Source organism: Microtus pennsylvanicus, chromosome 13, assembly GCF_037038515.1.
Source record: "Microtus pennsylvanicus isolate mMicPen1 chromosome 13, mMicPen1.hap1, whole genome shotgun sequence".
Lineage (NCBI taxonomy): Eukaryota > Metazoa > Chordata > Mammalia > Rodentia > Cricetidae > Microtus > Microtus pennsylvanicus.
In genome coordinates, this window is record NC_134591.1 from 75,204,830 (window position 1) to 75,231,605 (window position 26,776).

The 26,776-nt window shown below is 44.4% G+C and overlaps 1 protein-coding gene across 6 annotated transcripts in view; it reads right to left on the reverse strand.

The window, feature by feature from the left end:
• Vps13d (vacuolar protein sorting 13 homolog D) overlaps positions 1-26,776 on the reverse strand; it is a 256,944-nt gene that overhangs the window by 133,413 nt on the left and 96,755 nt on the right. For all 6 annotated transcript variants that reach the window (XR_012907550.1, XM_075946687.1, XM_075946686.1 and 3 more), the window contains 13 exons: positions 25,738-25,873; positions 24,372-24,419; positions 21,682-21,832; positions 21,337-21,547; positions 19,797-20,044; positions 18,400-18,591; positions 17,990-18,116; positions 16,381-16,523; positions 12,750-12,880; positions 12,374-12,549; positions 6,839-6,962; positions 5,286-5,521; positions 2,844-2,952 (listed from right to left, as the gene is read on the reverse strand). Coding sequence is in view for 5 of the 6 variants with exons in the window: in XM_075946687.1 (XP_075802802.1) it covers positions 2,844-2,952; positions 5,286-5,521; positions 6,839-6,962; positions 12,374-12,549; positions 12,750-12,880; positions 16,381-16,523; positions 17,990-18,116; positions 18,400-18,591; positions 19,797-20,044; positions 21,337-21,547; positions 21,682-21,832; positions 24,372-24,419; positions 25,738-25,873 (2,032 nt within the window). In the remaining variant the exon portion in view is untranslated. The remainder of the gene's footprint in view (positions 1-2,843; positions 2,953-5,285; positions 5,522-6,838; positions 6,963-12,373; positions 12,550-12,749; positions 12,881-16,380; positions 16,524-17,989; positions 18,117-18,399; positions 18,592-19,796; positions 20,045-21,336; positions 21,548-21,681; positions 21,833-24,371; positions 24,420-25,737; positions 25,874-26,776) is intronic.

The following is a 26,776-nucleotide window of genomic DNA, read 5'->3' on the forward strand; positions in this document are numbered from 1 at the left end:
TTCCAGAGGTCCTGAGTTCAATTCCCAGCAACCACATGGTGGCTCACAGCCATCTGTAATGAGATCTGGTGCCCTCTTCTGGTGTGCAAACATGCACGGAAGGAATGTATACATAATAAATAAATAAATCTTTAAAAAAAAAAAAGAAGTCTTCTTTGGGCTGAAGAGACGGCTCCATGGTTAAGAGCTTTGTGCTCTTGTAGAGGACCAGGTTCACTCCCAGCACCCACATCAGGGAGCAATTGACAGCTGCTTGTAACTCCAGTTCCAGGCAGGCAGCTAGTGACCTTTTCTGGATTCCACAGGCAAAGTACGGATAAGTGCACATACCCACACACAGACATGCACATGTAGGAATAATTAAAAGAAATTCTTATAATGTATGCACCTATTAGTTTTCCTTTAAAAAAAAAAGTCAATGACTGGGCAATCTCCTCCCTAGCTATACTGCCATGAATACCACTGTTCCATATGATGACTTCAGGTGTCTTGAATTCAAAGGAGAGTTTAACTATGCCAAGAATATGTGCAAGTCAGCACCCTGTCTCTGGCATTCCTGTAAACTGCCAGAGCAGGGACAGCGGCAGCCCTCACTACTTCCAGTGCTTACCATCTCAATATTTATGAATTGATTATAACCAATTATTAACTTGGTTGCATTTAAAGGTTATTTTCAGTTGATTACTTCTGATTTTCAATGCATTTTCTTTGCTAGAATACTTAAATACTGCAATTAGGCTTCCGGGTCAGATAAGGTTAGTCAAGGATGTTTACCTAGTCCATTATATACTACAGGTGATAACACTTATTGAGACCCTGCTGCTGCTCAGGCCTGGGTACAGTAACTCATTCAACCTTAAAAACAATCCAACAAGGTGCATGCTGTTGCTGTCCTTACAGATGAGGAAGTTAGGGTTTGGTGAGAAAAGTTAATTTCCCCATGCTGTCACAACTAGTGACCAGAGGGACTACTCGGACCTGTCCGATGCCAAAGCCCACTTAACTGTTCTGAAATGTTGCCTCCCCACTGCAGGGACACCTCTCCCAAGCTGCAACTCTCAGGATCACACACTCATAGCATGTAGGAGCTTCACTGCCGCAATGGACACTTCTGGCTCCTCCCACTAACTCATTCACAAGTTACACACATGCCAGAAAGATCGTTTTTCAGCATTCTACAATTTTTTAGAGGCTAGGAATTGAGTCTAGGGCTAGGCAGAGTTCCTCTGCGGAGCTGTATTCCCGGCCCTGCATTCTACATCCTACAGAGTAGAAACCAAAGGGTATAAAGTGAATGCCAGAGTCAAGATGCCAGGACCTGAGATCAGCTGCACAGTCACAAGGTGAGCTAGTTCACAACCCGAGTAATGTGGATGAGGCAGCTAAGCTCACGGAGCCTGCTTTCTGACCTGTCAAGAAGGCAAACTAAGCGACCTCTTCAGTTCTTGTAGTAAATGTAAAAACCCAGCCTGGAGAGCTGTGGCTTCATAACTGTGCTACTATCCCCACAACTCTGACACAGCACTACATGAACATTGTCTTAGATCATAGGTCTCAACCCACGGGTTATGACTAGTTGGGGGTGGGGATGGGGGTCAAAGGACACTTTCACAAGGGTTGCATAGCAGATAGCCTGCATATCAGATTACATTTACATTACGATAAGAATTGCAAAATTAGTTTTGCAGTAGAACAAAATAATTTTATGGTTGGAGGGTCACCACAACTATACTAAAGGGAAGCAGCATTAGGAAGATTGAGAACCACTGTCTTAGATGTTTCCTTTATTCCTCCCAGGAAGTCAGTAAAAAATGTAGCTCGGAAGAAGGGGGAAAGCTAGTCTCAAACTACACCAGCACCCTCTTCTTCCTGCTGGAACTGCTGACTGCTCCTGTAAGATCAAAGTCAGCCTCAATCTCCAAGCGCAGCCTCCCACAGTCTCATCTATGCTCACATCTGCCCACAGCACCAGCCGGCACAGGAAGCCCCTCAGATGCCACAGGCTGAGTCACCCAGTCGCACAGTGAGGGAAGCTGGCCTGCAGGAACTTACTTATCCCAAGCTGGAAACAACCAGAACTCCCTCTTAAAAATATGGAGATCTTTCCTGGGAGCCCTTTTCCTCTTTCCTAACAATTTAACGCTAAACATTTAGATGTGACTGAGGAAGGAAGAATGTGCCCAGAATGCCCTTGACTATTAGAAACCTGTCTGGATCTGCAGATGTTTGCCCAGATGACAAACTTGGCACTTAAGCCACGGGTGGTGACATGTTAGTGCAAATGCAGACCTCCATCAGGGCTCTCCAGGTCCACGTGCTCCAGATGACAACTTCATGGTCTTCTTCCCTGGTTGCTGCTGCATCTCCATGGTCCCGAACTTCTGCCATCTTTCACTTTCAACTATTTGCTATCACTCTTCCTGCCATTTATTAGGATCTTTGACCAAATTTTACTGCTTTCCCCTCCAAATCTAGGTCAGCTAACCGGAATATTTTCCTATACTCACAGGCGTGCCTTGCTCTTCTTACGCTAACTCATCAGAGGACATGAAAAGGGGTACTTGCCAGTGGGACATTTTCCTTTTGTTCAGTTTGAGATAAAAGAAGCAACAGGCAAGAAAAAAAAATAGAAATCACAATTCACAGCTTCAGGACTGTCCTCTCTCCAGAAGGACCTGGGAGTGAGATGGCTGGAACCCCGCAGCCAGCACGATCACAGTGAACACAGCAGGAGCACAAGCCCAGAGCCTCCAGGGCTTCTGGCCCAGTTCTTGCAGGGCCAGAGACTCTGGACTAGATGAGCCTGAGCCCCTAACTCTTGTCGCCCACCTCTGAGCCTTTACCTTCTTTTTTAGGATGACTCTCTGCGTCTTTGGGGACACATCCAAGACGAGTTCTGCACAGGTAACTGCCTTGTGGGAAGCCACGGGCCTTCCTTTGCCCTCCTGCAAACTAAGATGAAATAAATGAGTGCACATGTATACACACACACACACACGAGCAATGCATAAACCTCTATTAACAAACAAAAAAGTTGACTGCTGCCGGTCATCTCAGTACTTAGCAAACGGAAGGAAGAAGAGAACCCAAGCTATACAGAAGAAACTGTCTCAAAACAGACAAACAAACCAACAGAAACCATGAAGAAAAAGCCTGACAGGACACAGGAATAGAGCCACTCTTACCCCTGCACAAGTTAGGACTCACTGGTGAACACAAAACTCTGGCATTTTCCCTCTCCTCATAATTTCAGTGGCACAAAATCAAGACATGAAACGACGTTCATGAATCTTTGGTGGGGGGCAGGGAAAACCCAAGGTAGGTGTCCAAGGGCAAAGCCACGCTCTGCTCTGCCAAACAGAGCATCAGCATTACCGTACTACCAAGTCTTGGCAAGAAATAGAATCCTTTTAGGAGGAAAAGAATCCAGAGGGCCAATAGTCACCTTCCCCCAATTCAAGCCTGTGGTGCTTCCCTGTGGCTTAAAAATCCCAAGCGTTATGGATTGCTGGCGCAGCTCGGGTGTTTATTATAATATTATTATTTGTGTGGGATGTTGTGGGTTGTACGTAAATGTTCGGGTAAATGCAACTGTATGCGTGCATTGGAGGCCCAGAGAGCAACATTGGGTGTCTGCCTCTACCACTCGGCTCCTCATTATTTGAGACAGGGTCACCACTGGACCTGGGACTCACAGTTTCAGTTAGGTTAGCTAGCCGGCAAGACCTAGGACGTGCCCAACTCTGCCCACGGTGCTGGGGTTATGAGCACCAGCCACCACACTTAGCTTCCCATCTGAGAGCCGGAATCCAAACTCAGGAACTTACGCTTGTGAATAAAGAGCTGTGCCCACTGAGCCCTTCTCAGCTTCTCACTTTAGAATACATGCATAATGCTGTAAATGATGTTTAATTTAGATCACTTGCCTGTTTGCATCAACCCTTAACATTACAAAAGTACTGATGAGTTCGGTTAATAATTAGTCATCTGGACATCAAAAGCATATGTGACAAAAGCAAAACAAAATTCAACAAATTAGATTTCACTGAAATTAAAAAAAAAATTGTCCTTTAAATAATACCTTCAAAAAAAAAGTCACAGTCAACCCACAGCATGGGAAATCAAACTGCAAAGCTGAGATGCCTGCTGACTGACTGACTGACTGACAAACAGACAGACAGGCACACAGGCAGCAAGTACACAGCACAGAGCATTTCTCAGACTCATGCAGACTGAACACGTTTCACAAAATCAGGGTCACAAAAATGTGGCTGAACCCAAAACATGACACTAAGTGAAAGATGCCAGCCAAAGAAGGTCACCAGGGTGACCCAGACTCAGGGACTACCCAGTTAGCCACGCCTACAGGAACAGAAAGGAGATTAGAGGTCACTGAGGTCAGGGTGGAGGAGTGTAAGATAGTGCCAGGGGAGGCTCTTTTAGGAACAGCAAAATGACGATCATGATGACAACCGCAACAACAGTGTACTAAATGCCACTACCTATTCAGTTTGAAATGGTTAATTTTCTGTGACATGAATCTGACCTCAATAAAAATAAAAATTAAAAAAAAAAAACTGTTCTTTCTTCCGAGAATGCACACCAATAGCATTCGGTAGCCCCCAAAACTGGTTCCAAGTCCTAGCACCCAAACAGGGCCTGGGCTTCCAAGAGCTTCTCTCCCTCCCTGCTCCCGACCCTCACCCTCTCGGGCCACCATAGGACTCTCCCTTCAGAGCTCAGCAGCTGAGGGAATTTACAGAAACCAGAGCAAGAGGGGCTTACAACCAGACAGAACTGGTTTCTCAGACACTAACCCTTAAGAAGGTTACATTGGTCAGTGCCATAGGAACAGCCCACAAACAAACCTTATTAGCCAATGTCAAGACAAACACCATAGGAATTCAAGATCCAGGAAGAGACTTATCAATTGTTCAGGCTAGGCTCAGCCCCTGCCGGAAGCCCTTAAAGGAAAAGTTGCTGCTACCCTACAGGGGTGGGGGGTAGGAAAGGCAGAGGCAGGCAGATCTCTGAGTTTGAGGCCAGCCTGGTCTACAGAGCAAATTCTAGGACACCCAGGACTATTACACAAAGATACCCTCTGGGGGGGGGGTTGTTTACAGATGAGAATGTGGACTAGACTCTCAAGGGAAAACCTGGGCTTGGAGTTTAGTAAAGAAAGCATTGGCTGTGACTTGTCTCCTCAGAAACTATTTAAACTTTAAAAACCAGTGAATAGTTAAAAGATTCTGCTTTGCATGAACTATAATTAAGTCCAGAATTACCCGGAGAACGTGTACGTGGCAGCAATGTAAATGAAATTTTCGTAGTACAACTGTCGGTTATTCTGGAAGTCATTCATGTTGCAGCTGATCTCCGAGGAGCCTGCCCCCTTAACAGTCAATGTGATGAAGGGTGGGAGGGTGGGCTCATCCCAGGCATAATCCAGTGATGTCATGGGCTTCACTTCAGTCCGCAGCCTGGGTTCAGCTACGCCATGCTGAGTGAAGACAACAGGAACCTAGAGGGCAGAGGACTTTGTTCAGGGCAGTTTCCTGGAAAGTGAGCCAGCCAGACAGAGGCAGACGCTCCCATCGTCCCAGTGACGGGACAAGGCAAGGACCACAGGCAACCGGAAACAGAGTGCCTGGCAGCTCAAACTGTGACTGCAGCTCCAGGAAAAGCCATAAGTGAACTTTGTAGGTGCCGATACATAATATACACACATAAATAAAAATGCAAAAACAATCCATCTTAAGACACTTTGCCAAAATATCCAAGGCAGCAATTCCATTGCTCCCTGTGAATGTCTGAATACGGAAAGAATGGGGATCTGGACACTGGTTCTAAAAAGTCTTATATTCTAAGACACATAACTTGAAGGAGTAATTTAAAATGAATCTTATGGGTCAGGGAGTTGCTCAGCAGATAAAGGTACATGTTGCCAAGCTTAATGGCCTGAGTTTGATCCCCCAGGAACCACATACTGGAAGAAAACCAACACCTGAACCATGGTCTTTGGCCTTCACATGTCTGTGGCACTCACATACACACAAAATAAAAGACAGAATCTCATAATTTCCACTTAACATTTAGAAGTATAAAAATGTGCTGGGCTATGGTAGCACCCACCTTTAATCCCAGCACTCTAGAGGTAGAGGCAGGCAGGATCTCTGAGTTCGAGGCCGACCTTGTCTACAAAAGCTAAGTCTAGAACGGCTTCAAAGCTACAGAGAAACCCTGTCCTGAAAAACAAAAAACAAAACGAAACAACAACAACAAAATGCTAGCTGTAATTGAGCAACAGCAGTGGACCCACTCAGCTCTTCCTGTGCAGCCTGATCCCTTTCTCTGCCTGCACAGCGTGTCTACAGGGAACACTGTGACAACCAAATTCTTAGTCAAAAAAAAGTTTTGGGGGCAGAAAATTTACTTCAACCTGGATGAGGCAGCTTAGTGACCATCATAATCGGCAGATGTGGCTGGAAAGATGGCTCAGTGGTTAAAGCACTTGTTCTTCCAGAGGACCTGGGATCGATTCCCAGTACTCACATGGCGACTCACAATTATCTATAACTCCAGTTCCAGGGGAATCTAATGCCCTCTTCTCTCTCTGAAGATACCAGGCATACTTGGTGCATACATGTACATGCAGACAAAATGCTCAGACACATGAAATAAATTAGGACATCTAAAAATAATAATACCATCTGAAACACGTCTTCAGAGTTGGGGCTTCAGGGTCACAGAGCTCTAGTGAGTGTCACATGTGCACCGTACCACAGTCTTCCACCCTGCCCCGCGTGAGCAGCCAGCCCTCCTCATAAGTGCGCAGTACCTTGGAAAAGTTGTCAATTCTGAAAGGAGGCGGTAACTGGTCTGTGTCACTAAAGGAGATCCTGTATGTAGCTCCTCGGAGAGTAATTTCCACTCGGAGGAAGAAGCATTTCCCCAGGGTGTCCCTGCAGGACAAGGAGCAAAGGCCACATTAAAAGGAGACAGGCTGAAGAGATGGCTAGGTGGAGAGAGCTGCAACTCTGGTTCCAGGAGCACCTGATGTCTTCTGAGTTCCAAGGGCACCAGGAACCCATTCAATACATAAACATGCATGCACTCAAACACACATGCACATAAAACAAAAATAAATCTTAAAAAAAGTGGGGGGACAGACTGTGGTCCCTTGGCTCCTCATTTACAACATTGTGCACACATATACAAGGATGCTGGCAGCTGCAGCCCACTGCATGGTCCCTGAGCAAACTGAGGAAGTAGGAGGACTAGAGAGACGGCTCGGCAGGTAGGAAACATATGGCTCGTGAAAAACCAGAGCTAAGTCCCAGCACCTACATTAAGAGGCTCACAACCACCTATAACTCCAGGTCCAGGGGATCTAACGACTACTTTGGGTCTCCTCAGACACGAGCACTCACACCACACATACCCACACGCGTGCATGCACATAATTAAAGTTTTAATTTAGAAAGTAGAAACTGTTAACAGCAAAAAGTGGTGATTTCCTAATCATCTCCTCAGGTGATATTCTTTTACGAAAACCTGTGAAAGCAAAGGATATAGTTCAGACATTCAAAGTCGTTCTCAAGTACACACTGAGTTCTAGGCCAGCCTGGGCTACATGAGACCCTGGGGAAAGAAGTACACGTGTTCTATTTTGTGTTTACGAGCACTGTATTTAGATATATTAACTAGAGGAAAGAAAAACCTAGTTTTACAGAAAATATCAATTAACAAATGAAGAAATTTTTAAAGATCACCATTTCAAATCCCTTACATAACAATTTCAGTTTTGTAAATAGTTTGGGGACACAGAATATTGGACTGCCAATGCTGCCTCAACAGGTTAGTCCTCGTCATGAAGATGGAAAGGAGATTTTTGCAGCAGAGAGAAAAGGTGGGCACCACGAAAGCCAAGTGATGATCAAACCAAACCAGTAACAAGATCAATGTGCCACAGCCCTTCTGATGCGACTCTAGAGGAACAATTCACACAAAGGGCTGACCTGACCTACACACAGGACACTGGCATCCAAATGCAGAAAAGAGCACATCCTACAAGACCACAGCAGCAACTGGCAAACAAACACCACTGGCTCACAGCCAAGAAGAGAAAGCTGGGTCGACTCTCCACTGCAGCACATAAAAGCCTCAGCAGCTGCATTGGACAAGTGACCACTGACGGGATCCCAGCTCAGAGAGAGTGCACTGCGGTGAAGGAGAGCATGCCAATTCACCCAGGCTGTGACAGAGACTGCACGGTGCTCTACTAAATTCCTTGTGAGTGTATTGATGGTATCATAGTTATGGTATTACTATTTGTTTTAAAAACAAAGGTATTTCCCTAGATATACATGATACCATTGTTTGTGGTAGGTGCTGGATTTAATACAGCTCAAGTATCACGATGACCTGGACTTTCTTTCCAATGGTTCAGCAAAGTGCACTCACGTGTGCTCAACCCCAGAGCAGGTGTGGGAAAAGGGGAGGGACAGAAATGGGGAGGGGAGAGATGGAAGAGTTCCCTGTACTGCTCCTGGGACTTCTCATTCAAATTGTTTCCAGATGAAAAATTGGGGAAAGGAAAAGCAATGGGTGGGTGGCACCGGTCACTCGGTAGCTTAGATTACACACTAAAGCCATTTTTAAAGGATTAACACTAGGCATACAGTCACCACTTTCCCTTTTACCCCACCCTCGCCTTTATAAAGTAATCAGCTTTAATCTCAGCCTAATGAATGGCTCCCAACAGCATGTTTATTTTAGCAGAAATAGAAAAAAAAAACACAAAATTCCTATGGATCTCAAGAATTCTGAAGAAAAGAGCCACCAAAACGAAACTGAAGGTCTCCCATGGCCTCACTTCAAAAGGTACTATGAAGCTACAGCAACCAATACTAGTACTAGGCACGCAGACAGGCCAGTGAGTGAACAGGAACCCCAGAAACAAACCCTTGTGTGTACGGCCAAATGCCTTCCAACAACCAATGCCGCTGGAGAAGCAGAACATCCGCATGCCAAGAAGTGGCTCCTCCCAGTAATACCACACACAAGGGTTAACTCAAAGCGGACCAGACCCAAAAGAGTTGAGATTATAAAACCCTTAAGCAAACAAAGGAAAACAGCCTCATGGCACTGGATTTGACAACTGTTTCTGCAATGCATTATCAAAAGCAACCAAAGAAGCAATAAACTGGATTCAACAACAAAGAGATTATCATAGAAGGCAATCAGCAGCATTTAAAGGCAGAAGAGCAGATGTGCAAATCACATACCTGGTTGGGGCTAACATCCAAAAGGAACAACAACCAGCTCAAATAACCCAATACAAAAGTGGGCAAGGATCCGATGAAGACAAACAGGCTCATGAAATGATCATTAGAGAACTGTGAGCCAGTGCCATAGTGAGGGCAGGGGCTGAGCTCAGGAGCAAAGTACCTGCTGCCATTTATGAGAACTTGGCGGCTCAATACCCAGTCGCCCAGAGACAGCCCACAGTGAGATTCCCTGCTCACTGCTATTGAAATAGCTACTACAGACATCACCAACAGCAAATGCTAAGCTTGGTAAAGTGGAGAAACTGCAGCCCCCAGGCACAGCTCACAGGAAAATAAAATGCTATAATCCTAACAAAACACAGCATAGCACACTCTTGAAAGATTAAAAATGATAAAGCCAATGACCTATACCTGTGACCTATGTCTACAATCCTGGCCACTGAGGAGGCTGAAGTGGGGAGACTGTTGGAGTTCTCAGTTCAAGACTAGACTAAACAACACAGTAAGACCTTGTATTAAAGAAAAAAATTAGAAATAAAACAGCTGACATGGGGGCACACACCTTTAATTCAATAACTCAGAAGGCAGAGGGGCAAACAGATCTCCATGAGTTCAAGGTCAGCCTAATCTATATAGCAAATTTCAGGCCAGCCAAGGCTGCAGAGAAGACCCTATCTCAAAAAAACAAATAAAGCCGGGCGGTGGTGGTGCACTCGGGAGGCAAAGGCAGGCGGATCTCTGTGAGTTCGAGACCAGCCTGGTCTACAAGAGCTAGTTCCAGGACAGGCTCCAAAACCACAGAGAAACCCTGTCTCGAAAAACCAAAAAAAAATAAAAAATAATTTTTAAAAATCATATTATCCAACAATTATATTCCTGGATCTACACACTAAAGAATTGAAACCAGGGTCTGGAGTGCACATGCGCACACCTGTGTTCACAGTAGGAACCAAAAGGTGGAAGCATCATTAGGTGGACAAACAAAATGGGAACAGACATGAGATGCTATTCAGCCTTAAAAAGGAAGAAAATGCTAACCCATGCCACATGGATAAACATAAAGGATATTATCCTAAGTAAAATAAGATAGTCATGAGAAGATAAGTATTGTACATCTCCACTCATATATTGTCGAGTAATCAAATTTCTAGATACACCATGTAGAATGGGTACTGCCAAGGCTGGGGCAAGGGAAACAGTAATTTAATTGGTGTAGAGTCTGAGTTTTACAGGACATGCTCTAGGCTCTGTGTGCATGGATATGAATGTGCACTGGCTGTTCAAGAGTGTGCAGCAATGTGTGCACTGGCTAGTCAAGGCGGGGTGGCAGGGGAGAGTCACAAAGGTCCCTGTGTTCACAGAAAAGCACAAGGGAAACCAGGAATGTTAAACCCAGAGGGTTGGGGCTGGAGAGATGGCTCAGTGGTTAAGAGCACCGGCTGCTCTTCCAGAGGTCCTGAGTTCAATTCCCAACAACCATATGGTGGCTCACAGCCATCTGTAATGAGATCTGGCGCCCTCTTCTGGCGTGTGGGCATACACGGAGGCAGAATGTTGTATACATAATAAATAAGTAAATCTTTAAAAAAAAAAAAACACACAGAGGGTTGTTCCTTCAAAGGGAGGGATGCATAACTTGTTATCTACCTTGAAAGCTGGGGGCTGATAGTAGCCTGGTGACCTTTGTACTATCTGTGAGGCTGAGATCACACTGGATCCCCCACCCCAGATCCTTATCGTGAGCTTGCCAATCTACAGAACCCATCTTTATGGAAGGTGTCACATGTTCTTTATAGAATTTCAATATAGTCATATATTAAGTTTTATTGTCCAAATGGACTGAGTTGATTATCACCAGGAAAATTTTCAAGAAATTGTGCTGTGGTTAAATATGCCTAAAATAAACTACTTGGAAGTAGTCTGAACTAACACCAGCTGAGTCATATTGAACAGAACAACCTTCTTGCCTCCCACTCTGCTGGTTTAGGGGTTGCAGAGACCCCTGCATGTGTGCAGCAATGAGAATATGCACTGATTGTTCGAGGGCACAATCAAAAAAGGTGATCACTGTAGGCAAGAAGTTTAAAGTCAAGCTGGACAATCAAGCAAAAAACAACCTTCAGTCTCAAGAAAACAAAACCCTAAAAATTGTTGTTGATGATGGGGCTAAGAATGTGTTCAATGGCAGTAACTGCTTAGCATGTGCAAAGCCCAAGGTTCAACCGCAAAAAAATGTAACAATAACAATAAAGCATTTGATGAAACAGGAAGGAAATTAAGTCATCCTGAGCTAGCTGAGGCTAAATTTGGTTGATTTTTCTAACAAGGACCTGAGGTTCACTGGATTGAGCAAAGAAGATGTGTTTAGATTTGTCAACTTGACACAAACAAAAATAACCTGGAAAGAAAGTTTGATTGATGGATTGTCTCAACATCAGGTTGGTCTGTGGCTCTGTCAGGGACTGTCTTAATTTAGTTAATCAATATGAGAAGACCTAATCTATGGTGGTAGCACCATTCCCTAGGCAAAGTATCCTGAGCTGTATGACATTGGGGAAATGGATTAAAGTACATCTAATAAACAAGTGAGCATGCATGCATTCATTTCTTTCTCTCTGCTCATACGTGACTAGCCATTTGGGGTGTCAGCCTTGACTCCTCCACTATGTTGGATTATAAACTAAAAGCATAAACTGAAATAAACCTTTTCTCCCCCAAGTTGAGATTTTTTTTTCTTTTTCTTTCTTTTTTTCTTTCTTTTTTTTTTTTTTTTTTTTTTGGTGGTTGTGGGGGGTATCAGGATATTTTTTATCATGGTAACAGAAATGAAACAAGACAGAAGAACATTCAAATGCAAAAGAATAAACAGGATAGTTACCACCAGTAGCACCACCTGAACACAAACAGCAATAGAGTTACAGGCAGTCACTCTGGACTTCACACGCCATAAGACCAGAGAACTGTATTTGTCACTTAAAGCTGCTAACATCTTCTATAACTCATCTGATCAAAATGCTGCCATTTCCTTGGGGTTTTACAAGTTCTGAGAACTCAATCTGAGCTCGATCAAGCCTCAAACTCACCTCATGTTGATATGGAAGGAATTATTCTTGTTGACTTCAAAGCCTCCAGACCAAATGCAATTGGGAACGTCCATCAGCCTGACACACAACAGCTGGTCGTAGTCATTGCGTGGCCAGTGGAACACCACACTGGAACCAGGCAAGGTGGAAATGTAGCCATTGGGGTTGGATGTTCCCTAAAACATACAGATCGGGGCTTTAGTCACATTACTCAAAACCTGAGCAAGTCACATACAATTCTTGCTGAGTTCCTACTCTCAGCCTTATCCTACACAAGAGCTGCTGGGTCACTCATGTCATAAAACACAGTCTTGATGAGAAGCGAGCCTCGATTTTAAAAACAAACTCTGGCCATTCTTCAAAGCAAACTGCTTACCTGTCCCCGGGCAAATTCCCTTTGTGCAAATGCAAGCTTGTGAGATGATTTATTATCCAACAGGTAACGGGGCGCAAAGATGACCATACAAGTGTCAATATAGCGACCTCGGCCTTTCTTGACATCAATACCTACAAATGACAAGAACCATTTCATTGATTAATTATGACTGAAAATTCTTGTTCTGACAAAAATAAGTAGCCTTCATAATTCCTTAGTTCCTGTGAGCAAACACGTATGTCATCTGGAGTGGGTATGAAGCCCTTCAAGAATGGAATGGAAATATTAGCTCCTCACAATGTTTAATTCCTTTTAGAAAGCCCTGGGGGTGGGTGGCGAGATGGCTCAGTGGGTAAAGACAACCTGATTTTGATCCCTCAAACCCACATTGCTCACTCCTATTAGTTGTCCCCTGACATCTACACAATGTACCATGGCATACATGCATGCATACAAAAAATAAGTAAATGTTTTAAAAATCTCAGGGTTTCCCCTGTATACACCACTATAATAACAGCTAAGACACATGGATGTTTTGGTTGCATATAGCTTAGTTTTCTGTTTATGAAACTAATCATTCAGCCAACTGCACGCTACAATGATGCTTATACTTAGGACCCAAACTCCCCCCACCAAGAGATCTGCCTTTGATAAATGGAATCCTCCAACTACTTAGTTGGATTCTACACCACTCTGAACTCAATTAAGTACTCTATCTAGAATCTTCTCTAGTAATTTTAGTCTACTATCCAATAATCCAACTCATAAGCAATGCTAGGATTTATTTATTCATTAAAAAATAGGTCTTCCCCACTTACTACAAACTGGAAACATATATATACATTCATAAAACACCCAGTGAGAAAGAAATCTCAAACCAACTAGTTTCACATAAAGACAAATGAAGTCACACTGAGTCACCTTGTAAAATCTGATGACAATTTTAAAAACTACAACACTCAGCAGGATGACTCACTCATTCGCTATGACAATAAATACAAGAAATAAGTTCAAAGCTCTGTACTGAGTTCTGGATATATAATAATTAAAAATACTTATACCCAAAGTAATAAAAATAGCAGTCCTAATGCTTATCGACCCCTTCATATAGGTTAGGCCCTCTGTGTGGCTTTACACTTAATTTTCACAACATTCCTCTGGAAAAAGGGTATTAGTCACTTCTGCTGCACTAAGGCATGGGAAGTGGAGTCACGTGATCTATCTAGGTCATGCAGCTACAGACAAGGCTAGGAGGTCAGCCTAGGCACCTAGTGAGAGTCAGCACTCCTCCCAGTTACAGGTACCAACCTAAGGACCCCTAGCGTGCTTCAATTGGCCTGAGAGATCAGCTGAGATAAAAAGACTGAGCAGTCTCTGGAGACTGTCTCTGGAATTCTTACCTAAGATACCACATGTCTCAAGAGTGATAGGAAACCCCCACACACTTTTCTTCTGGGACAAGAAGAAAAGCTTAAGTTGCCAGAAACCAACAGTGTCAGCGTCAGCAGATCTTACTAATAAGAAATCCACTTCAAAAGCTGGCCCAGAGCAGCACAGACACGCTGCTTCTGGGAAAAGGTGATCTTTCTATTTCCCTTCTATCCTAGTTTACACCCTGGCAGACCCTGATGAATTTAGCTGAGATCAAAATGCACAAAATCCTTCTTTTTCAAGGTGCATATCCTGGCTTTTCTGCTGGGGATTGCCTTGACAACGCACACACAAATGTCACAAAGCCGAGGACTTTTAAGATCCTATCTTGGCCCATTCCTTTTGTCCCTTCACTTGGAAGAAGGACAGAATTCAGATAACAGGCCTATAAGGAACACAGGTTTACAGACACTGCCAGGTTACACATGCGTTCACAATTTACACCTGCATCCACGACTACATACGCATGTACATTACACATGTGCTCAGTGCTCTACTTGCTTGTCTGCCACAACTCTGTGGCTCTCAGCAAGAGTTGTGCTAAAAGAAGTAACTTTGAGCCCAGTGGTGGTGGTGCATGTCTTTAATCCCAGAACTCGGGAGGCAGAGGCAGGCGGATCTCTGTGAGTTCGAAGCCAGCCTTGTCTACAAGAGCTAGTTCCAGGACAGGCTCCAAAGATACAGAGAAACCCTGTCTTGAAAAACAAAAAACAACAACAACAAAAGAGAAGGAGGAGGAGGAGAAGGAAGAGGAGGAGGAGGAGGAGGAGGAGGAGGAGGAGGAGGAGGAGGAGGAGGAGGAGGAGGAGGAAGAGGAAGAAGAAGAAGAAGAAGAAGAAGAAGAAGAAGAAGAAGAAGAAGAAGAAGAAGAAGAAGAAGAAGAAGAAGAAGAAGAAGAAGAAGAAACAACTTTGTTTCTCTCCCTTCCCTAATCTGTCCGAAATACAGATTTCAGTTAACCTGGGTAGCTGGTTTTGAAAAATAAATTATGCACAAGCCGGGCCACCAGAAGGCCCCACCCACTCGAGGGGTGGAGAAGACAAATGTGAGTAGAATGCTCTCTTAGCTCAAATAAAGCTGGTTCCTTTGAGAAATTTTTATGTCCACTGTAAGGAAGAAGTTTTAATGTGAGTAGGAACACAAACCCAGGATGGGAGCATGAAACAAATTCAGGTTAAATTAACTGAAAAGGAAACTATGCTTGAACAATTCTCCTGTTAAGAAATCCTCAAGCAGGGCAGCCAAGCTGACTCAGCAGCTAAAGGCGCTTGCCTCCAAGACTGATAACCTCAGTTCCATTTCCATGATCCGCACAATGAAAGGAAAGAATCAGCTCCGGCACACTGTCCTCTGATGTGCATACCTGTGCACAACACATGTCTACACACATGTGCGCATGCACACACATGCACACATTCGCACACATTCACACACACACACACACACACAAAATAATTGAATACTTTTTAAAAAGAACTCAGGACTAAGCTACCCCATTCTCTGTAGGATTCTGGGTAAATTTGTACCATCATGGTTCTTCCTCCTACATGACTGTCTAGACCAACACCAACACTGTACAACATTCCAGCGAATCCTGCAACCTCTTCTGGCCTCCTTGGGCAGGACCCAGAACCAGGCAGTTTTAGGCTAAACATGGCTGTAAAGTCCCTGGAAATGATTTACTACAAAGCCACACTGCTAACATACAAAACATGGGGAATACTTATTATATCTCATTGACCCTGAGCCTTTAGGAAATGCTTCACTCAACTGGGTATAGAATCCTCCCTGACACACCCATGAAGACGAGTAGGGGGCGTGGCATCCCCAAGTACATTTTACTGTATTTTTTGCCTCGGATTCACACAGCGCTGTCCTCCGATCTCTGCCCCAGGCCTCCTGTCCACATCTGGACTGTCACTTCTTACCTGCTTGTGGTTTCTAAGTTTGAATTAATGTGTGGGAACACCACAGGATGGGAGTGCTCTAAGTGTTTCTCTTATTCCCCTGAAAAAAGGTGTTTCATAGAACATATCTACAGAGATATTAATCTAGTGTTCAGAGAAGAGATATAGGACCACCGTCAAATCAGAAAACCTGCACTTGCTGCCAGGTCAACATGCATGGCTGGTTTACTCATGTAGGCCTAGGGTCTTTGGCCAATGGTACCAGTCCGCCCTCAGTCCCAAACATAACCCACCAATGTTGTAGATGAGCCCCGGGCGGTTTCCTTGCTGGATGACTTTCAAAGCTCGGACACCACTGCCACCATCCAGGGAGAAGCCCTGGCACCAGCCAGGCATGCCTTCTGGACGAATCCCTCTTCCGATTCGCATGGTGCAGCTATGATGGGTAAAAAAGCAAACATGTACACATCCATCCACGACAGATTCCGAGTAAGGAAACACGGGGGCTGCCACCCACTTAGGTCTTTCACACCGACTCTCAACCCTACCTCCTGTGGACCCCTAGCACAGTGAGACAGTTCACTCCAAAGGCAGCCACAGCACAGCAGTGGGTGAAAGACTGAGAACTGCAGCTAAGCACTTTGGGAGGAAACACTAGAATTCTCTATAAACCTACCACACGCTACAATCTCTACCATTCCCTTAAAATCCTAAGATTCAAGAAACCCCCTGAGAACACACTGTAAAGCGAGGCAGCTGAGGGAGGTCTTTCTGACAACAAGTATGATCACAACAGTAGAGCACTGGGCGGAGCTTGAGTCTCATCAGGGAACAAAGACTCCAGGGTGTGTGTTCCAGCTCTGCCAGTAAAAAACAATGTGCCTCAGTTTCCTCACAAGATTTAATAGTATTTCCTCCCCTCACTGAACCACTGGAGGCCAAGGAAAATGCAATGAGATGGTCTACAGGAAACTGGTCAGGAAGTGTGACTGCCACGTGTAAACCAAACCATGACAAATGCCAACTCTTAGACCTCAGACTGCCACGAGAGAGAAACGGCTAGATATCCGGCTGCGTCTCCTCCAACAGCCAGAACTCTGAAAAACTGTAACCTTACACTAGACTCAGGCTGGCCGTGATAAACACATCGTATCCATGGGAGAGCACTGGGGCCACCTAATAGTGTTGACTGGAGTGACCTGGGGCTGCCTGGCAGTGTCCACCAGAGTGCCCTGGGGGCCACCTTGCGGTGTCCACCAGAGAACACTGGAGCACATTCCTGAGAGGTTTCAGCAGTGCCCTACAGATGGAGGTGAGAAACATAGGACACGCCCATTTTCTTCAGATTGGGGCTCTAAACGCCTGAGGAAAACTGAATGCCAAAAACAACAAAAGTGAATTAATGTCCCTATGTGCCTTAAAAAGACACCTTGCTTAACCTCACAAGTGCTTCCCCACTCCAGACCTCCACGAATTTTAAGATGGAGCAACAGCACACTTGGGGTCTCAAAACCTCACACAATCTCAGCGGGATTCTAGGACTGCCGAGGACAACCCTTCTCCTCCCTAATCCACCTCTCCAGGTCTCAAAACTGCTAGCAGAAAGATATGGCAGTAAAAAGAAGAGGATGCCCAATCTCTCTTCCCTGGCACAGTTACAAATAAAAGTCCTACTTCAATAAAATAAAACTACCTTTCATTGCAAACTCACAAATGGTTTATTCTCAGTATCAAGTAACATATAACTTGGGGTTAAAAAAAAAAATCCCATTAAGTCAGGGCTCCACTGCTGCCAAGTCAGGCCTGTGGCCTACAGGACAGTCTACGTACACAGGAAGATGCTAGCCCTGCTGATTTCTTCCCCACTAGCTCACTGGCCTTCCCATCCATAGTCACACTCACAGGTTTGGCTGCTCTTTGTCAGCATAGCAGAAGAGGAGAGGGCTCAGGCTCCGGGCCAACTCATGCTCCTCAAACTGGCCTGCAGCATCTGTCTTTGCATTGTCCTGTCTGAAGATCAGTGGTAACCCTTTAGGAAGGAGGGAAAAGTTTATAACGTTCCCACCCAGTCTCCCAGGGAAATATGCAAACAGCAAAAGGGGGAAACCACCTCAAGGGAAGCAGGGAAGGGAGTTCCAGCCCACTGTCTACAGAAACCTAAATGGGCAGCTTGACTACAGTCAGACAGACAGTAGGGACGACTAGGCAGATTGGACTGCTAAGGTAATGTCTGCACTGGCTCCAGTTAGTCAGCTGACAAAGGCATCCAAACGCCCAAGTCAAAGGTCTACCTGGATGGTCTCCGGGTATACCTGTTTTGTTGATTAGCCAATATGGCGCGGAAATGAAGATCTTTAAGGACCCTTCTGCGCGACATGCAATGCGGATGGTAAGGTTGAGCTGCCGCCGGTTGACGTCATAGAGTCGCATTCTGACCATGTAGTTCTGGGTCCCAGGGGGGATGAGCAATTCTTTACAGAGTGGGAAGTTCTCCAGTGACACCCCTAAAGGGACAAGACATCAATTTTCTGGACTTGCACTTGAGTTTGTCAAAAACAGCCCATAATAAACTAAACTGGAGTCCTTTATAGAGAAATCACTGAGATCTACGTGGTAGAAACCTCAAGGCCACTTTCATCTCGTTGGATAGGAATAAATATGAAGCAAACCAGAGCCCAAGAGACACATTAGGAAGTCTGTGTTGTAGAATATTATTTTAAGTAGGCAAAGGTGTGTTACATTTATGTTGCAGAATATTACTTTAGCTGTGTAAAAGTGTGTTACTTTTGTTTATGCTGCATTATTTTAATTATGTAAAGATAATGTTGCACTTTTCCACCTTGCCTGCCTAAGGCACCTGATTGGCCTAATAAAAACCTGAACAGTTAATAGCTAGACAGGAAAAAGGACAGGTGGGGCTGGCGGGCAGACAGAATAAATAGGAGGAGAAATGTAGGCTCAAACAGAAGAGAAGAGGAGGAAGGAAGGGGAGTGGGAAAAATACATAGTTCAATTAAAAAAGAGAAAGAAGGAAACAAAAAGGGACAGGTGCAGGGCAGGAAGCCAGGCAGATGCCACCAGCCACAGAGAGGCAAAGAAAGTAAGATACAAAGAAGCGTGTAAAAAGCTCCAAGACAAAAGATACAAAAAGAAAGGTAAGAGCTAGTCAGAAACAAGTTAGGCTGAGATCCACCTGCCTCTATCCTTCCCAAGTGCTGAGATTAAAGGTATGTGCACCACCTCCTGAAGTTTACTATTCCAATCGTAGAGTTCCTTGAAGGCCCCAAAAAAGTTACGGTTAGTGACGTCTGCTTGGTGTTTGAAATGCAGCTGTTCTCTACCCTGACCCATACAAATGAAAGTTAAGGAGCAATAAACATTGCAACCTCGATCTCTGCATCAATAACACAGGTCAAATAAGTGCTGCTATAAGGATTACATGAGAGCACAGGTAAAGAGCCTGACTTCGGACATTTGCCTCTTCCCATTCTACAGCTAGGAATATGCATAGCTGAAAAGATGCAATTACTCCCTATACCCACACACAACAAGGGCTCTGTTGACTACTGCATGGCGAAGTCCTTGGCTCTGAGTCAATTCACTGAGATATCTCATGCAACTTTCTTTCTCCGAGGGACTCAGAACGCTCACAAAATACTCCCTGGTATTTTTCACGATGTTACTATAAATGTTGCTAGGGCAGCCTTACCCAGTTCGATATTCTGGGACGTATCAGCCGTGGGGAGGGCTGCCTCTTTGCCAGGTTTCAGGGTCCCATTAATTGGCATTCCTTTCACATAGAAGTCAAGCTCACAGGGCAGCAAGTTGCAGATGACCACTGTTGGTAGGAGATATATGGTATGCCCAGGCTGTCTGAAAATCTGTTTTGCACTGTCAGAAAATATGTTTGAGGGCATGTAATCTGGATAATTCTCTTTCTTTATGGCTACACAAAACCTGTGAAGACAAAACAGTATGAAAAAAAAAATGTCATCCTGAATTAAGAACTGGAATTTGTTTCTCCTTAGCCAAATAACATTACAACATTTCGGGTCAGCCAGATAGCTGCAGCCTTTAATGAAAATACATGGACTGAGATATGACACACAGTAAAATGTATAGGTTTTGAATTCTGGGGCTTATATGCTCCTGTGTGACCATCACTCCATACAAGCTAAAGACTAACGGGCAATCAGCCATTATTTGTTCCTGTGACACCATCACTCCATATAAGCTAAAGACTAATGAGCATCGGCCATTATATGCTCCTGTTACATTCAAAATATTTTCTAATTTCGTTTGTAATTTCTCCTTTGACCCAAGGGTTATTATAAGTACAGTTTAATTCCCAAATACACAAGGTTTGTCTAGGCATCTTATTGCTGTTGATTTGATCCAATTCTATTATCAGGATATGTATTCTGCATGATTTCAATTTTTAAATATTTATTGATCTTAATCTTATGGCCCAAGAGAAGGCCTCTCTTAAGGAATGTTCCACTCATACTTGAAAATAATATAGAATCTGGACTCACTGAGCAAGGCACTCTCTGAGCACATCCCAGCTATAACGAGCTGGTTGACAGTGTGACGGGAATCTTAGATATATATCATTTCGCCAATTGTGATTCCACGTGTATTCTCATCTATTTCTCTTTAGTCTCTCTACAACTGGCACATTTAGCCTAAGTGTCTGCTAGAACTCTTCGTACTATGTTTGTAGTAACTTTGTAAGTTTAAGCTAAATGAATGCCCACTTTTACTCTACAAAAAGTATAATAGGGAGCTCTTGTCTGGATGGGGCTTAAAGTCTCTGAGAGCTTGAAGGCAGCATCCACTGTCTCTTCCAACACTGAGCCCAGGAAGATGCCTTCACATACTACAGAGGGAAACACAGGTTTAGATGGTGAGGCAATTTTGTCAATGTGCTCAATAAAGTCAGCATCAGGCATGAATCTTGACTTTGAAATTATTCCCGAGAAAAAGCCCCAGGCCCAGGAGCTGGCTTCCCAATTTAGATTTGTCTTTTCTTCCCTTTCTGTACTCTGTTTGTACAGATGCACAGATATGGCACCTGATCCGATGTGGCTACAACCTCCTGTGGTTGTTCCCCCGAAAAACTTTAACTCAAGAACTTACCGAATGAGAACTCAGGGTGTTAAGCAAACACAGAGGACTTGCTAAGGGTCTGCAGAGATTCCGCAGAGGAAAAGCCAATGCCCAGGCACCCATCCCAGAAGCATACACACCTGAAGAACCGGCTTTTCTCTGTGTCCATGGAATGGCACTCCCGTTTGCTGCTGCTGACCTCTGCGGTCTTCACTACGTTGGTCCAGTGAATGGGAGCCTTACAGAAAAACACACCCAGTCCTTTGGGTCGGGCCTGCAGCCTCCAAGAAGTGAGGTGTAGAGGCACAGCAAATGAGTCCCCTGGCATGATAGCGGGAAGCACCACTGGTTCTGTCACAGGAATAAGGGATTTAGCAGTTGCAGGAGATGGTCCCCACCTCAAGGCTTACTATGTACTGACTGCATGGGGACGGACAGTCACAATAACAGTAGAGAAGACCTAGTTCTACACCATCTGAACGTACTGTCAGGAGCTGAGGGACTGTCCAACCGTAGTTCCATTGGTGTCTCCAGTCTGTTCTTTACAATGAGGGCAGATCGAACCGTGATTACTTTCCGTGCACTGCCTTCCATTGTGACAGCAAATACCACCCGCACAGGTGGGAGCGAAGAGAACTGGGAAAGAGAGAAAGAAAATAACTGTGCATCTGGAAACACAGAGTTTGTGAATTCCAGAGTGTAAGAAGTCTGGAGCATTTTGTCACCAAAGCTTTTCAGTGAGTTATTCTCCACCCCAAACCTATTTCACCTCTAAAGTGAACAAGCAGGCCATAAATATTGCTAAACACGAATACTATTATAAAAGAGGCAGGACTGCTTGGTATGGTGGCACATACCTTTAATCCCAGCACTCGGAGGCAGAAGGCAGGCAGATCTCTGTGAGTTCAAGGCCAGCCTGGTCTACAAGAGTTAGTTTCAAGACAGGCTCTAAAGCTACAGAGAAATACTGTCTTGAAAAACCCAAAACAAAAAAAATAAAATAAAAAATAAAAAGCCAGAGATAACTCAGTGGTTAAGAGCAGTGGGCACTGTTCCAGAGGAACCAGGTTCAATTCCCAGCACCCACATGGCAGCTCACATCTGTAACTCCAGTTCTAGGAGAGCTGCCCTCTTCTAGCCTCCTCAGGAACAAGATATTTACATGGCACACTTACATACACACAAGCAAACACACATATAAAATACTTAAAAAAGAAAATAAATCTTTCTTTAAATCATCAACTTTTAAAATGTCTATAAAATAATCTATACAGATATAACACCACAAAGTATGTCCCAAGAGAAACCACCAAGGCTGGAGATATCCGGGCTCAGCAGTGGGGTATTTGTGTAGCATGCAGGAGACCCTGGCTTCAATCCTTAGCTCCACAGAGAAAGGGAGGGAGGGTTAGGCCCAGGACTCCAGATATAAAGAACTTCAACTGAAATAGTGCTAATAACCTATTCAACTTTCCAAATTTCCTATGAATTAGTAAAAACAAAAAGAGGCTGCAAGCCCTCATTAAAAAAAAAAAAAAAAAAAAAAAAAAAAAAAAACTGTAGACAAGACTTGTTTTCAGCTATCCTGAGGAAATAAGAACAGTCACCTGAAGCAGCTGAAATCAGAGACACTGAGGTTGGACCCTGTAAGGCACTAAATGGTTTCCCTCGCATGGCATCTCCCTCCCAAAGTGAGGCTGAGAAAGCATTCCCTAAACACTAACAAGGGGCTGGTCCTACCCAGACACACACACAGAGACAGAAAGAAGTCTGCAGAGGCTTCGACCTGTCTGTGAAAAGTACAGTGTGCAGGAAAGTTCTGTGCTTTGGGGACATTCCTCAGCAATGTGTGACTTTTTCTCAGTGTGACTCTCGTGATGACAAAAAAACCTAGTATTGTGTTCAAGAACTTTAAAAATAAACTTCCTTCTTCATCCTAACCCTCCAGGTTCTGCTCCATAACCATGCCTTGGTTTCATTTGCTTTGCTTTTCATGTAGCCCAGGCTGACTTGGAACTTAATATGTACCCAAGGACGGTCTTGAGCTCCTGCCCAGACTCTACTTCCCAAGCACTGAGATTACAGGCATGTCCAACCCTTACAAACAGGAAGCTAGATTTAGACTCAGTATGAGAGGGAAATGGTTCATCATTGCTGTTGGGTTGCATTTGCTGTCCTAAGTTCCTGTATGTTCACTTACATACAAAACCCTTTACAATTGCCACACAGAAATATTTATTTAAGGATGACTTCCACATGAGATACATTGAAGAGGATTTTGAAATCACAGCTCTTAGCACATACTGATGAGGCTTCTTTGCCACAGAAACATATGATAACACAGCCAAATGCTTCATTCTGCCAACCTTATTGTTATTAGAGCAAATTGTATGAGAATCATCCTAGCAACCAAAATAACACAAAGCAGAGTGCTGCAAAGTCCAAGTCACCGACATCAAGCCATCTTTTCTGGTGTATTTTTGGGTTTCTGGTTTGTTTTTACTACTACTTTTATTTATGTGGATGTGTGTATCTCAGTGTGAGGAATGCCATGCATACAACCACCTTCAGGAAGCCAGAAGAAGGAACTAAATCCTCAGGGTTGGAGACACTGGCAGCTGTGAGCTGCCTGACATAGTGCTGGGAATTGAACTTAGATTCCCTGAGCCTCTCTAGCCCCCTTTCTGGAGTGTTTTTAAGGAGCAAAAGTAGTCACAAATCACCATCAAAGCTCAAGCCTTCACTGGTCTAGTCCCCAAGGAACACACACCAGAGCTTCCAGGCCTACCTGAAACTTCAGTGCCTGGGATCCACAGGCACAAGAAATCAAAAAGGAAAGCCTGGAGCATGACGTTCATGTCACTTTGCAATGATAGGCGGTCATCTAACGACTTGTATTTCCTTGCATGGCCTTTGGACCAAGCACAGGCTATACAAAACTGAACCAGGGAAAACGTCTAGTTCAGGTGAGAAGGAAAGGGAGGCCTTGGAGGCACCATAATCCTCAGCAATGTTCACTAATTTAGAAGAACCATGAGTAGGAAAAGGTAGGATGAGTGCCAGTCACACACAGGCCGCAGAGCCCTTGACCATCAAGAAACACAGTTATGTATAATCTCAGTGTGGTGTATACACTCAGTAAGCACAATGATGACAACAGAAAGATCATACTCACATAAACCTGGGGATGTATGATATTTGTTCTGCTGCTTGGGCTGCCAATCTAAGAGAGAGTCGCAGAGTCAGAGCATCAGCACAGACCCTCAACAGCAGGTGCAATTACATTCAGTGACAATCTAACTGCCTTGAGCGGTGCTGAAACTACTTTCAGGCACAGTATGTCTAAAGACAACACGCTATGTCCTGCACAGCAGGGAGAAAACAAAGGTCAGTCTACAAACGTTTAACAGCTGTGAGCTTCCTCCAGCACCCAGCGATGCAATGGAAGGCATGTACAGGAAGAGTCGGTCCTTTCACTGCCTGGCATGAACTTAGGGAGAAAAATAAAGAATTGTTTGCTCCCATTGAAGACAGGTGGGGTACCAGAGAGAAAGAGAGAGACCTTAAAAACAAACACCTATGGTATGGTGTTCTCTGAAAGTATCTCTCTACAGTTTCTACCACATCTCTGGTGCCCATAAATAGTCATCTGCCCAGCAAAGCATGAATATGGCACCTGTATCACCTGGACACTGGCCTCTGCCTACACCAGCAACTAGGGAAGCTGTCTGCATCCTTCCCCAATGCCCTGCAGCCCCAGGACCACAGACCAGGGCAAAACTAGGAGAGGACATATGAACTCGCATGATCAGATAAAAAGGAACAATGGTCAACTCTGTACCTCATTGCCACACAGGATTTGGTACCTCAGAGTTAAAAGGATCACAGAAGAGTACTATCATATGAAAATGTATATAAATTATAAAACTTTATAATACATCAAAAACAGTCAAGATAGTTCACACCCTCCGACTTAACCACGCCCAGATCATGTGCTGTGTGGTCAGGCTTACGATGGTCACCCTGTACCGAGCATGTACAAATTCTTACCTCATCTCTATCCCCTACACAACACAGTATTAGCAACCATTTCCACAGCACTTATGGTACTAGGCACACCCTAGGTACTCTAGAGAGAATTTCCAGTTTACTGGAGAATATGCATGACTTGCATGCAAACACTATGCTACCTAACACAAGGGATTTGAACACCTAAGATTTGGGTATGTGGAGGACAGGTAAAGTCGTGAAACCCATCCCCCAGAGACACTGAGGGATTGCTGTATTCAAGTTTCCAGTCGGTAAGGAGTCAAGAAAGACATCTACCTACATGCGATAGCACGTTACTGACAAATGTCCACCTTGTTTTCTTCTGATGGCAACCACTGACTGGCTTATCTGCATGTTGATTACCAACCCCTACCCCGAGCCAATAACCCACTGTTCTCTTCTTAGAAATAGTGGAACAAAGCACTTCCCTGGAGCTGTGTGACAGTCTGGCCTGGCAGGGTATGACATAACACCACACAGCAGCCACTCACCGTAGAGGAAGAGGAATTTTTATCTGGTGCTGCATACCGGAAGAAGGTCCCAACCTTGTCCACGGACACTGGACTCACTTGCTCCCAACCATTGACTCGAACTTGCAGTTGATGGATGCGCAGGTCATGAGTATGTCTGTCAATCAGAACAGAAAGGGTCCAGTCTCAAAAAGGAAGGAAATTAGGAGCAGAGACTCCAATCTGATTTACTGTATAATGATGTAAATGCCATCTGGCTAAACCTTCTCAGCACCAGCTAATGAGCAAGGTCAAGAAGGGGGTTTAACAAGCTTTTTTGCTGGTGGCAAGTAGTGAGAAGTGACACGCTTGAACCAAGGGGCATCTACCCTCCTTTCATAAAAACCATGAAATCTTGTATGTTTGCCAGTTCTCTCTCAGAAGCCCCTACCTAGCCTTCATGAGATAATGACGTCAGAGCTAACAGTCGAGTGAAGCAGTCAAAGTATACTAGCCATTGAGTCACGCAACCACACCCTTAGGGATGCATAAGCTTTCTTATTTTGATTCCTTTGTTGGAAATTCTACTCCTCTCAGGAACACATCCAGTCGTTTGGCTCAGACCCTACATAACCACAAGCAGGCCTGGGAGACAGAGCCCTAGGAGTTACAGAGCACTAGTGCTCAGCTGAAATTGGAGCAGCAGGCAGTGGGCAGAACAGAAGGAATGGGAGGAAATTGCACGTTTAATTCTATTTTAGATTTTGCCTAATTCAAGCCAGAAGGCTGAAATGGGGAACTGAACTTGAGGCTGACAGGAAGGGAGGAGGACGGCATGGGGTACAGTGTGCCAAGGAGAAAATGCCAAAAAATAAAAAAAAAAAAGGCATTAATTTTGATGAGTTCAAGCAGCACAGTGGGTTACAGAACACTGAAGTGACACCAAGGACAGGCCCTCTCTAAGGCAAGAGGCAAGGCTTATTCAAAGTCACCATCAACAAGAGCCTCATGAAGGACGGGACATTCCGGAAGTCTGTCCAGCATAGTGATTCCACCCCCACCTCTATAAGACCTCCAGAGA